The 12,800-nt window shown below is 38.8% G+C and overlaps 1 protein-coding gene across 4 annotated transcripts in view; it reads left to right on the top strand.

Moving 5' to 3' along the window:
* The window catches only part of LOC306846441 (TRAF2 and NCK-interacting protein kinase-like), an 86,807-nt gene that overhangs the window by 61,219 nt on the left and 12,788 nt on the right, over window positions 1-12,800 (top strand). For 2 of the 4 annotated variants that reach the window (XM_079379832.1, XM_079379835.1), the window contains 9 exons: window positions 700-766; window positions 851-1,049; window positions 2,530-2,640; window positions 4,279-4,365; window positions 5,519-5,722; window positions 10,539-10,703; window positions 11,251-11,496; window positions 12,025-12,152; window positions 12,251-12,390. In XM_079379832.1, coding sequence (XP_079235958.1) covers window positions 700-766; window positions 851-1,049; window positions 2,530-2,640; window positions 4,279-4,365; window positions 5,519-5,722; window positions 10,539-10,703; window positions 11,251-11,496; window positions 12,025-12,152; window positions 12,251-12,390 — 1,347 coding nt within the window. The remainder of the gene's footprint in view (window positions 1-699; window positions 767-850; window positions 1,050-2,529; window positions 2,641-4,278; window positions 4,366-5,518; window positions 5,723-10,538; window positions 10,704-11,250; window positions 11,497-12,024; window positions 12,153-12,250; window positions 12,391-12,800) is intronic. The other 2 variants (XM_079379833.1, XM_079379834.1) reach the window with 2 other exon arrangements.

Here is a 12,800-nt window from a genome sequence, read left to right as displayed (position 1 = left end):
TTTTCCCACATATAGCCCCTATAAATTGCTGCTTGAAGTAATATTACATAAGCGTTTAGCAGCTCTTCTCCAAATGGCCATTTTGATGTATTCTCAAAATAAAGGTTGAAAATGAAGGATGTTGCTATGCGGTTATAAATAATATTAAGAAGAGAGTTATATGAGAGAAATTTAGACCTAAACCAAAGCATTTAAAGTGTATTATATCAAGGTTTACAGTAATTATTAACAAGTATATTTAGACACAACCAGTAAGTGTTCAAATAATTTTTGTCCATTTTTAACAACTATATTTTTAATACTCTTAACCATAAGTTCTTTTTGGGAAATGCTTTGCTCAAAAAAACAAAAAAAGTGTTTGTGCTACATTTCTTTGCTGTAAGTGCCACTTGTCAGAGTTTCTATTAAATACGGCTTGTCCCTTAAAGGTACGATAGTACAGCTTGTGTAATTTTAAGTGTCAGGGAGAGAGGGTAAAAAAATTGTCATTAAAAACTAAATTATATTTGTGACTGGTGCTAGAATCCTTGACCATCATAAGTGCACTTCAGGGAAAAGCTACAAAATCATAGAATATTGGCACTTTAAAAGCAGACAGATGCTTTAAGGACACCGAATGTCAAGGTACCTGACAGGGATCCCATCAGGGAGGGTTTTGCATGTCTGAAATGTGACTGCTGGACATTTTCACACCTGCAGATGAGACGGAGTACGAGTACAGCGGGAGTGAAGAGGAGGAGGAGGAGCACGACATGGGAGAACCCAGGTACATCCCGCATGAGGTGTTGGGGGTTGTACTGGATGTGGGTATGAGACAAACTGATTCATTCATTCTTCCATCTCTATACAGCTCCATCATTAACATACCCGGAGAGTCCACTCTGAGGCGGGATTTCCTACGGCTGCAGCTGGCCAATAAAGAACGATCAGAGGCCCTTCGCAGACAGCAGCTGGAACAACAGCAGAATGAGGGACACAAGCACCAACTACTGGCAGAGAGACAGAAACGCATTGAGGAACAAAAAGAACAGAGGCGTCGATTAGAAGAGGTACGTCATTGTGTGTGTGTGTGTGTGTGTGCAAGCCAGGGTGTGTTTACCATAACTACCAAGCTTTACACCAGCTGCAGTCTCATGGCATAACTTCAGCTGCTCTGAGCTCATATGAAGGGAACTTTTCTTAATGTAATAAAGGCTCTCTGCATTTGCTCACTTAGATCTGCTCAGTGCTGTAAGAGATCTTTAGTATTTATATGGAGAACATTCAGATTAGCAGTTATACACGTACACAGACCAACATTCCTCTCCTACAGAGAGTGATGACTTTAACACCAGGCTCAGCGTAGCTTGAGGCCAAGGGTTATTTTAAGGAACAGTGGATTGTGGGAAGCAGGAAATTCAGCATGCTAATGATAAGCTAGTTTTGTGTGAAGTCTATTCCTTGGAATAAGACTACTAGGGCCTAGAGTAATATATTATGTAGGGTAATATATTATATAATCGCAGAATATCCACAATGATTTTGCTGGTTTATTAAACAATATTGTGACTATTACAGTGATTTTTTTTTTTTTTTATGCACTTTTTTGTTTGGCCATTACGAATCTTAAATACTGTAACTAATGCTGTAAATAATTCTTAATACTAAAAATAATGGTTATAAAAAATGGGTGTAGCGAAAACGTGTTTGACTTAGTCTGTTTGAATTGATTAATGTAAATTAATCAAACTTAGTTTCAATTAATCAAACTTTGTGCTTAATTTGTTGCTCAAATATGTTTAAGATATTCCTTGTTGGTCATTTTTCATTTATTAAAATTTTTAGTAACATTTATACATAAAATTAGATTGTACATTTTATCTGTGCTTATAAATTAAAAGAATTAAACATACTCTGGTTATTATCGTTAACAAACTTATGTATATATAAAGTTGTGTTAGTTTAAAGAAAGCTGAATTGAAATATAAATATTAGGAAAAACATCTTAAACTAAATAAAGTAGAAATGTTGCCATGGCAACTAACTGAAATAAGATTAGGAGCGCTAGAGTTACTAAATTGAAATAAAAACTAGAACTGAAATAGAAGTAAATTAAACCCAAATATATATAAAATTTAATAAATATTTTACAAATGCTTAATAAAAGGACTATGAATTAAACTAAAATAAAAAATTTAAATAAGTTATATTATTTACTAAAATGAAACTCCATCGTACTGCCTCTACCCTTTCAGAGTAAATACATAAATGTTGAGATGTACTGAAATCAAAAGGCTGATAAATATTGAAGTATTTATATAGATTTTTGCCATGTCACCCAGCTCTAACCTACTGATGTGGATAATGGGGGACATCAGCTGGTCTGGCTGAATTGTCCATTTTACATCCCAATAGCATCACAGATTAACAACTCTCCAGTTGAGTTTTACTGAAGTTTCGCTGCACATGAAACCAGAGGACGTGGAAGGAAAAATGCTAATACACTCAACAGGTTATTCAGCTGCATGATTGTGTGTGTGCGTCTCACAGCAACAGCGGCGTGAGCGTGAGCTCAGGAAGCAGCAGGAGAGGGAGCAGAGGCATCGCTATGAAGAGCAGCTCCGTCGAGAGGAGGAGAGGAGACAGGCCGAAAGGGAGCAGGTACACACACGGCACTGCTCCGATGACACAGCTGGAAACCAACTACACACTCAATTAATGGCAGTTAATTGTTGTTAAAGTAACCCTGTGAACGGCTCCGTAACGAAGAGGTTCTGTGGAGAGCCAGATAGGACACGGGAAATGAGCGCACAGCAATCCTGATTTTCTCTTTATCTGCTCCAGGAAGATTGACCATCTAACATCCTTAACTGGGATGTGTGTGTGTGTGCGGCCACATGACCTTGAACCATTCCCCCACACAACTCATGATGTATGAAGCGACGGCTGAGTCACTGACTTGATAAATAGAAGAGAATATCTCTCTTTCATTCGTGTGGGTGAGGTTAATTACCTCGCAGAGCTGTCGGTACATTTCTAAGAATGGCCGCTGTTTTCCAGAGCTCTGACACACACACCGCTCACGCTGAAAAGGTTTTCCATCATCATCATCATCATCTCACAGTTGCTCTTGAGAACACAGCGATTACACTCCCCTCTCTCTGCTCTCACTATTAGTATCCTCTCCCACATATTTTGTTCTCTCAGGCATGCTGTTTCAGGTGTGCTGATGTACAAACCCCCAGTGTGCTCTTTCTTTCCCTTCACACGTTTACACCCGCTCTTCGCTCATCACACTATCAGCTCTGTTCTTTCTCTTCTCTCCCACGCATTCAACAGGTCTACACCGCTTCATTAAATTGTGTACATGATCTTTCACTTCATATTTTCTTGCTCTTTTTTTTTTTTTTAAATAACTTTTCTCTGGCTAAATTCTTCTTTCTTTCTTTCTTTCTTTCTTTCTTTCTTTCTTTCTTTCTTTCTTTCTTTCTTTCTTTCTTTCTTTCTTTCTTTCTTTCTTTCTTTCTTTCTTTCTTTCTTATCATTATAACAAACATGTTATTCCCATCATTCTATCTAGGCACATTTCTATCTAGGCACATTTTTCTATCTATTGTTAAGTATATCTTATCTCCTTAGGAAAATTAACAACTACAAGTAAAACCAAAAAAAAAACATGGTTACCATAGATTTTCTACACCTAACCATAGTTTAATCATGGTATTTGTATAAAAACTGTGGTTATACATTTTTTAAAAAAAAAGGTTACAACACTTTTACTATAATAAAACCATGGTTAATTTTCATAAGGGTAATTCTTCTTAACTTGCTATTGTTCTATCTAACTAGCTATTATTCTGTATTGCTATCATTCTTACTGTGGTTTTATTTAACTATGGTTATAGCAAGTTAGCTATTGTTCTGTCTATCATTTTATCTCGCTAGCTAGCTGGCATTCTTGTATCTATGGCTCTGTTTAGCTAGCTGTTGAGTCTATGGTTCCATCTAACTAGCTATTGTTCTCTCTCTGTTGTTCTAGTTATGATTTTGTCTTTCTAGATAGCTAGCTATCATTCTAACAGCTGTCGTTCTAGCTAACTAGCTATAATTCTATCTTTCTATGGTTCTAGTTGGATAGCTCTTGTTCTGTCATTTTGCTGTTCTACCCATTTCACACTTATTCATCTTCTGTGGTCGTCTCCTGTCACACTTCCACTCCAAATCCTGTACAAACTGTGATAAACTCGCTCTTCTGTTTTTTCCTGTCTTTCTGTCTCTTGCGTTGCGACTGGTCTGTAGGAGTATATCCGTCGTCAGTTGGAGGAGGAACAGAGACAGCTCGAGATCCTGCAGCAACAGCTTTTGCAAGAGCAGGCGCTCCTACTGGTAACAGAGAGAAGACACTCGCCGTGCTGTACCCCTGAACCCTGTTCCTCCTCCCCCGACCCGCTTCAGCACTGACTCTGTTAATCTTTTGGCCTCCTTTCGTGCATGCAGAATCACAATTGTGTTTTATTTTGCTTTGAAGTATTAAAATTAAGTGTCGTTTTTGCTTTATTTTTGCTTGTGCTTGTAAAATATGAGAATTAATACCAGTTAAAAGAACAAGAATGTAGTTTATGATTGTGTGACAGTTGGGACATATTGAGGAGAGAGAGATAAGTTATGTTGTAGCTGGACCTGAATTACCCATCTGAGCAGCATGACTCCAACTCTTAGGAACACAACTGTGCTAACTACTCTGCTACTGTTTGTACAGTATATGACACTGTATAGAGAGAGATTTTAATGTTATAACATTTATGTACAATACATCATGTATATTCATGATGATATATTAATCTACACTACACATATCAATGCCAGCATATAGACTAAACAATACAGACAACAAAAGTTATTTATGTATGGTGTTCAATTAATTTATAGACAGCAGAGTAAAGGTTTTTTTTGTTTGTTTTTTTTTCATCCTTAAATTAAAACATTTGTTCCTGTGAAATTCCACTTGTTTTGGTGCATTTTATGTGAAACTGGGAGAGATATGGACCTTAGCAGGTCTTTCTTTTCTTTCTTTGCTCTTGGGAGTTTTGAAGTTTAGAGCAGGCCAGAATGATGCAATAAAATGTGCTTTCCACTGAAGCCACTAGGGAGATAAAGGAGAAAAGAGAATGATAAAAGAGTGAAAAACTGCGCTTCAGGATTTTATGTTACCGGTAGCTCCATTCTTGAGCTTCAAATGTACCTTTTTACAGAAGAGTGGTACTTGCGTATTTTTCCATCTGTAGCACCATCCCAGATTTCTGCCATTGAGGCAAAACTATGCCTGGCATGAATTTGTACCCTCCCATTTGTCTTGAGCTACATATAATTGATCCAGCACATGCATGTTTTGATTATGTATTTGTGACAGTGTACGGTCATTGTGCTTTTGTGGTACTGTGTTTAAGTCCTTGCAATTGCATGGCCCTTGTTGATGTTTTACAAAAGTGTTTGTTTTTTTTTAATTCTTTTAACTATCATAATCTCTCTGTGTCTTCAGGAGTATAAACGTAAACAGCTGGAGGAACAGAGACAGGCAGAAAGATTGCAGAGACAGCTTCAGCAAGAGAGAGCGTACCTTGTCTCTCTCCAACAACAACAGCAGCAGCAACAACAACAAGACTCCAGACCTGCAGAGAAGAAGCAACTCTATCATTACAAAGATGCAGTCAACCCAAGCGATAAACCTGCCTGGGCCAAAGAGGTGGGCAAAACTGAAATTAGACTGAATTTGTCCTTTTTTCCAGCATCGCAGTGTTACCTTACTCCAAGGATGATGTGAAAAGCATCATTGTTTTGTTTTTTTGTTTTTGTCCTGACCAGCTGTGACCATGATGAGCAACAAGTACTAGGGCACACTTTCTAGCCCCACAGTGAAATCCAATTTGTCCAAAATCCTAATGCTAATAACTGTACATGTAACATCAAATGTTTTCTGATTGGCTTCACATCCTACTCTGTTACACATTCTGTGCAGACAGACGAATCACTTGTCACTGGAAAAACATTGCATCTGGTTAGGACACTGTATTACGCTGCAGAAATGTTTTCCAGCACATTTTTCAGGGTCACCAGCCTGGAAACTTTTACTGAAAGTCCACAAATACTTGATGCTGAGTCAGCAAAATGAAACTGGGCAGATTAACTCTCGTTTTATCCTAGCATGTCAGCAAAATGACCACCACAGTCCATTTAGAACACTATATATAACTGAAGGAAACAGTATTTAATGTCTTTGTGAAACAGTATTTAATGTCTGGACTCTTTATTTTGAACTAAATTTGCCGCAGTGTTCTGGTGTTGTCTTTGCTTCACTAGGCCAAGCGCACACTACGAAACAAAAGGTTGTTGCATACATTAGTGATCACAGATCTCAAAATTTGTTTTCACACAAAAGCACAAATAGAAGGTGCATTCAATAGTTTGGTGTGTATATGTGTATATATATATATATATATATATATATATATATATATATATATATATATATATATATATATATATATATATATATATATATATATATATATATATATATATATATATATATATATATATATATATATATATACATATACAAAGGGCACTGATATGTTTAAAGATAAGTCAGTGCAACTTTATTTCTATTGAAACAATTCAGACTTACATTTAATCTATGACAGATTTTAGAAATAAACGGTGTTTTTTTTGAAGACTGAGTTGAATACTGTATTCATAGTAGTAGTCTTTCAAACGAGATTAATAATGTATGGTGCAGTTCACCCCACTTATGATCCGCTGTGTTTTACTAAATGTCAGACAGAATCCTCATGCTCGTTGGCATTGTTTGGTGATGTGAAGAACAAAACTTAGACAATGTAACAACAATGTAACGCACACACCATGCTTTACCAGCGGAGAAAATAGAAGAATCAGTAACTATATGACCAAAGAAGTGAAGGTCTGAAGACAGAAAGACTGACATGGATGAAAAAAGCTAGCATAAATATTGGCAAGACATTCACAACATGGAAAGATTGGATGACAGAGAAAATCCTGAGTAGTAGTTCTTTTTGTGTTGGACAGGCAAGAGATGCTAGTAAGATTTACAGGCCTGGTTTCACAGACAGGGTTTAGCCTAGGCCAGATTAGGTCATAGTTCAATTAGGACATTTAAGTCATTTTTATAAACTTGCCTTTGGGAAAAAACATTACTGGTGTGTGCATTTTGAGACCAAGCAGGGGCACTGATATGTTTAAAGATAAGTCAGTGCAAGTTTATTTCAATTGAAACAATTCAGACTTACATTTAATCTATGACTAGGTGTAAACCTTGTCTGTGAAACCAGGGGATAAGTAGTTTACGCAATAATAAATTCAGTGTAATTTACATAAAACTCATAAAACTTACTAAAAAAAATAAAAAAGAGATGATCATGCTGATCCACTTGATAGATGGCAGTGCAGTGTCTAACAGTACTGTGGTTTTAGTTACTAAAGTATACAAAGAATAGCAACACTAACTCTAGCTAAAGAACTACTGAATGCACCTTTAACACTACACTTGCTTCTTGTCCACAAACACGTAACTGGAATATCTTTGGTGACGTTGGAAGTTGGTGAGACTTTCTGAGACCTCCGTGTAAAAAAAGGCTATAAGAGTTTCAGTCTTGTAGCATGTACTTGACCCAGATGTTTTTTAACCAACTTAACTGTGTTTAACAAAAAACTCTTGACTCACTGTTTCAGGTCCATGGCCGGCCCTTGAAACAGATCCAACCCATCAACAAGCCTTCCTCATCCTCCTCATCCCCATCCCGTCAGCGCCACGTCCCCCACCGGAGCCCCTCAGACCCCACTAGAATGCTTCCCCCTATTAGAGAACAGGTCACGAAGCATTTACAACACAGGAAGCTGCAGCAGCCCAGCTTCCATGTCTCAGGACAGCTTAGGGCCTTCCAAAAGGCCGGGCAGAAGGCCCATGGATGCAAGCCCAACCCAGTGATCACTAAAGCGGTTAGTTCAGAGAACCTGGCCTCGGCCTCAGATTTGCAGCTTTCACCATGCCGTAGACTAGATGTAGATGAGTTGCTCCCACAATTCGCCATTAACCAGGAGCGTCTGGACCTCGATGAGGACAGCTTGCTGTCCAAGTCAGCCCCGGAGCACTCGCTCCGAGAGATGATGAACCGAGGTCAGCGTTCAAACTCAGTGCCATGCAAGAACCTCTTGACAGTGCCACAATGGGAGTGGTCCGTGCCTCTCGCATCGTTCAGGACACAGGATCCATTTCATGTGAATCGCTGCTCCTCTGCTCTGGACCTGTCTTCATACACGTCGGCGAAGTTGCTCAGGCAGAGTTTTAACCAGCCCATCTGGCGCTCCAAATCTTGTGGACGCGAGGGCTTTTTTATTGTTCGCCCTAAATCCCATAATTCCGATATCGCCTCACCGATCCGCTCTGTATTGCGCTGGATGGGGCTCTCTCCTCGAGGCACACCCAGAGCAAGCCCAACCTCCTCAAGGTCACCATCCCCTGGTAGCCATCGCAGCTCCTTGGTCAGCCCCAATTCATCCCCCGTAGGCTCCCCGCTCTCACCCACCAACATGTTGACGATCAGGCCCTTCGTCAAATGAGGTGGTCTGCGATCTTTGTAAATAGGCGTGAATAGATGTAAATAGCTGTTCTTAGATTGTTTCTGATTTGCTCTCTTAATCCTCAAAATAAAATGTCACGTAATGGCACATTTTTTTAGTTAATGAATGCTATTCCAAAATCTATATATGTACATTATGCAACTGACTATTAAGTAGACCTGTTAACCACTTATTCTATCAGTACTCTACGTGTCCCCATTCCTCCTATTCCTATTTTACTGGCTCTTACTCATCAGTGACATCATAAAAAGCCCCTTTGTCATTAGTTTGCCCCTGATCCTCCTGATTCTGATGGCCCACCACCCCGACTGGATCCCCTCTGTGTTTGTGTAAGCCTTCATAATCAGTGCAGCCCATTGCTGGGTGCTTCTGGGTGCATTGCCCTTTGGTGTTGGAGCTCCTCTTTTTCTCTCGCAAGGTGGCATGTGGTAAACTCCTCAAATCATTTAAATCAAACCGCTTTTGGGAAATGTTGAAAACTAAAGGTTTAATGTAAAAAACATCCATTGAATTTTCTATGTATTGGGAAGTGTTCAGATTTCTGTAAGTACTCCTGGAAAGCTGAATCAGTTCCATGAATTTTGTTTCTCTACACCATGTCCTAACTAGCCACAACAAGCGCAAAGCCACAGTAGACTGCCTAGTGAGCAAAATCGCATTAGTCTTTATTCCAAGTCCACGTAAGTGCTGTGTGAAAGATGTCAATTTTGTAGGCAAACCTGAACATTAGCATAACCCTGGTTCCCTCAACAGAAAAGCTAATTTAATAAGAAAAATAGCTGAATGGAAAACAAGATCTGTGGCTAATTCTTGCATGTTTTGTTCAAGATAATCTTCACAAATGAACAACTTTTATGAATAGAATAAAATATGAAAATATTTTAACCTTGTGTTGACCACAGATGTTGTTTCAGGCTTTTTTATTTTTTTTTTAAACCATTGACTTCTGGAACATCTCATTTCCAGGTTTTAAGACTCATTCTTACAGCACTCTACTGTATATTAAAAAACAAATTTCCTCTTATTGGCTGTGCTTGTATCATGTCCCGTAGCAGTTTCATGTTCACTGAAAACTGACTAATTTCTTTTGTCATATTGCTAAAAAACTAGCTTCTCAACCAGTGTAACCAGTTCTATTAGACACCAATGATGGGTCATATAGTTGCCATTTAGAATGCCCTTTAACCTTAATTATGACTCTAGACATATCATATCTCTGAGCAAGATGCTATTCATCTCCACACTAACCACTCATTTTATTTTTTTAATTTGATAAGCTTCTTCCCAAATAGGAATCTGCAATTCTGAGACACTGAGATGGTTAACCAGTGTCTTTCTAGTTCTTTTGAAAAGATCTGTTGGTGCAAACAAGAAGCCCTCAAGTTGTGAGACACTAAAAGACTACTAGTTATCTCATACAAATAGATATGGGTTTATATAAACTGCACTGATTACCTTGATGACTTTCTTAGAAATTAGACTGGAACTGAAATCCTTTAATCTAGTTGTCAAGCAGTGTCTCATATATTGGCTTTTTCTATTGCCAAAGCAGATTCTTTACCCATTGAAATTCTTTCTATCCTTTCACCTCTCAAAGGTCTTCAGTCTCTCTGCTTGTAGAAGATGCTGGTCTGCTCTAACTGATTGTTGTATGAATGACCCGATCAACATGCAACGGCTAATTCTAGCTGAATAGATTGCTTTTCTCTTTCAGATGGTGTGATAGTTTCAACTGATTAACTTTAGTGTTAGCTGGTGCATTTCCCAAACATGTCTTTTCCGGAGCATTTTGCAGGGCCTTGCTAGTTTTTGCTTGTTTGGTTGGTGGTGGCTGAGTTTTTTTGTTTGGCCTATTCTTATGTGACTTTTTACTATTCATGAAGGTTGAGGAGCGTTCTAAACTGAACCGCCAGAGTTCTCCTGCCCTGCAGCATAAAGTGGCTAACCGTATCTCCGACCCTTCCCTTCCACCACGCTCAGAGTCCTTTAGCAGTGGGGGTATGCAGCCGGCACGTACCCCTCCTATGCACCGCCCTGTGGAGCCTCAGGTACAACATGTAGTTTTTTGTTCAAAGCATTAATTCTTATTGCTCAGTATATCAGTACTGTATCAGTTTAGTTATTTATTTTTAGTAAAGTTATTATTTTTCTGTTATCTTTAGTAAAAGATAAAAAGACTCTAAAAAGAATATCCTTTTTTTCATACTGTTGTGATGCATAAACTCACTTGCAGAATTGAAGAAAATTTTGTTGACCATAATATGAAAATAATTGTCGGGTTATTATGCAGAATTTAATATTGTGCATCTCTAATTATTTTTTTATAAAACATGTTCAGAAGCCAGCGTGAAACATCATTCTGTCCTTTAGGGGTGTTATTGGAGACATCTAATAAGTATAAATAAATGTTCTTATTCAAAGGTACACATGGAACACACATGGAAGTCTACCCAGCAAATAATAATTCCTTATAAAATAATTTCTAAAACATCCTTATCCTGTAATCACCAATGACTGGAAAGGTCATGAAAATTCATTGGTGAAAAAGTGTCAGAATCCTGATCTAAGCACTTAATTCTTTCTTCCTCTTCTTAGATGGCTCATTTGGTTCCAGTGAGATCCCATAGCTCCTCTCTGTCAGTCTCTCAGTCCTTGCATGATCAATCTGCCAAGGGCGTTTCAGCCTTTCAGGAGAGCCTGGTGTCCCATCGGCCAGAGATGCCACGGCAGAACTCTGACCCGACTTCAGAGATACCCCCTCCAGCCCCTCGCATGGCCAGCCATGAGGAAAAGCCTGACCGCAGTTCCCCCTGGCTAATGGAAGATGATGTTCCTCCCAAGGTCAGAATTATACAGCAATGTACTTTAAAGCTGAGCTTTACTTTTTCCTATTTTCAAGGCTTCACACCTGAAGAGAGATCTTTTGATAATATTTTTGACAAATACTTCAAACATTTGAAAAGTTTGGGGTTGGTATGATTTTTTTTTAAATGTTTTTGAAAGACGTCTCTTATGCTCACCAAGGCTGCATTTGTTTGATTTAAAAATTACAGTCAGAACAGTAATGTAAAATATGCAATTTCAAATATTGTTTTCTATTATTTTAAAATGTAATTTATTCCTCTGACGAAGAAGTGTGTCCTTTCTGAACAAAAGTATTACTTTTTCAAAAAAAAATAAAAATCTTACTGACCTCAAAATTCTGAATGGTAGTTTGAATGTTTAAATTACAAGACTTTGTAGTAAATAAATTATTCAAAGACTATTAATAAAATATGCAGTCTGTCTTTTGTTATTCAAGAGAACTGATTGTTGTGACGCTATGATCCCTCGTCTCTGACGCTTGGTCATTTGTGTGTTTGATTAAAGTTGTGCGGTACTACCCAGGTGCCTCAGCGGACCACTTCTATCTCCCCTGCTCTGGTGAGGAAGAACTCTCCTGGGAACGGGGAGTCCGGTGGAGGGGGGCGAGCGGCCTCCCAGCTCATCCGCACCAGGTCAGCTCAACTCAACTTAGCTCTCAGTCAGATCACATGCTGGAGGCGTTGCTCTATGTTGCTATATTGAAGCATTGACTGTATCTTGAACTCTGCAGTAATCCAGACCTGAGGAGGACAGAGTTGTCCCTGGATGTAGCTCTGCAGAGAACCAGCAGTAACAGCTCTTCCAGCTCCAGTACACCCAGCTCCCAGGGCGGCTCGCAGCCTGGATCCAGTGAGAGGAACCAGCCCACAGGTGAGAATGCTGTGTCTTCTGAGTCATCTTGAGTTTCTGTAATGAGGACAAAACAATTGTAGAATATAATTCTAGAATTCCAGAAATCTTTTCAATGAACATCTCACTAAACTTGACACAATGTTTTTACTGGGACAATCCCTCTGGCGTAAGTTACATGGTGATTAATTCATGTTTTGAGGGATCAAACCCGAAACCTTCTGGAAAGCAGCCTCGAGGTTTAACCAGTGCACAACACCATCCAAAAGAAAGGCGTTTTCTAGCTTTTATTTACAGGACAGTAGAGGCAGACAGGTAATTGGGGGATAGAAAGGATCAGGACTTGATCCAGGCCTGATTTAAACATGGCTCCCCATGAGCAAACCTTTTGTTACAAGCCAGTGTGGGTGTTCATGTTGTGTTGTGAGTGA

The sequence above is a fragment of the Barbus barbus genome (genome assembly GCF_936440315.1).
Source record: "Barbus barbus genome assembly, chromosome: 26".
Classification (NCBI taxonomy): Eukaryota; Metazoa; Chordata; class Actinopteri; order Cypriniformes; family Cyprinidae; genus Barbus; species Barbus barbus.
Note: the sequence above shows the minus strand (reverse complement) of the source record. Positions and strands in the feature narration are given on the sequence as shown.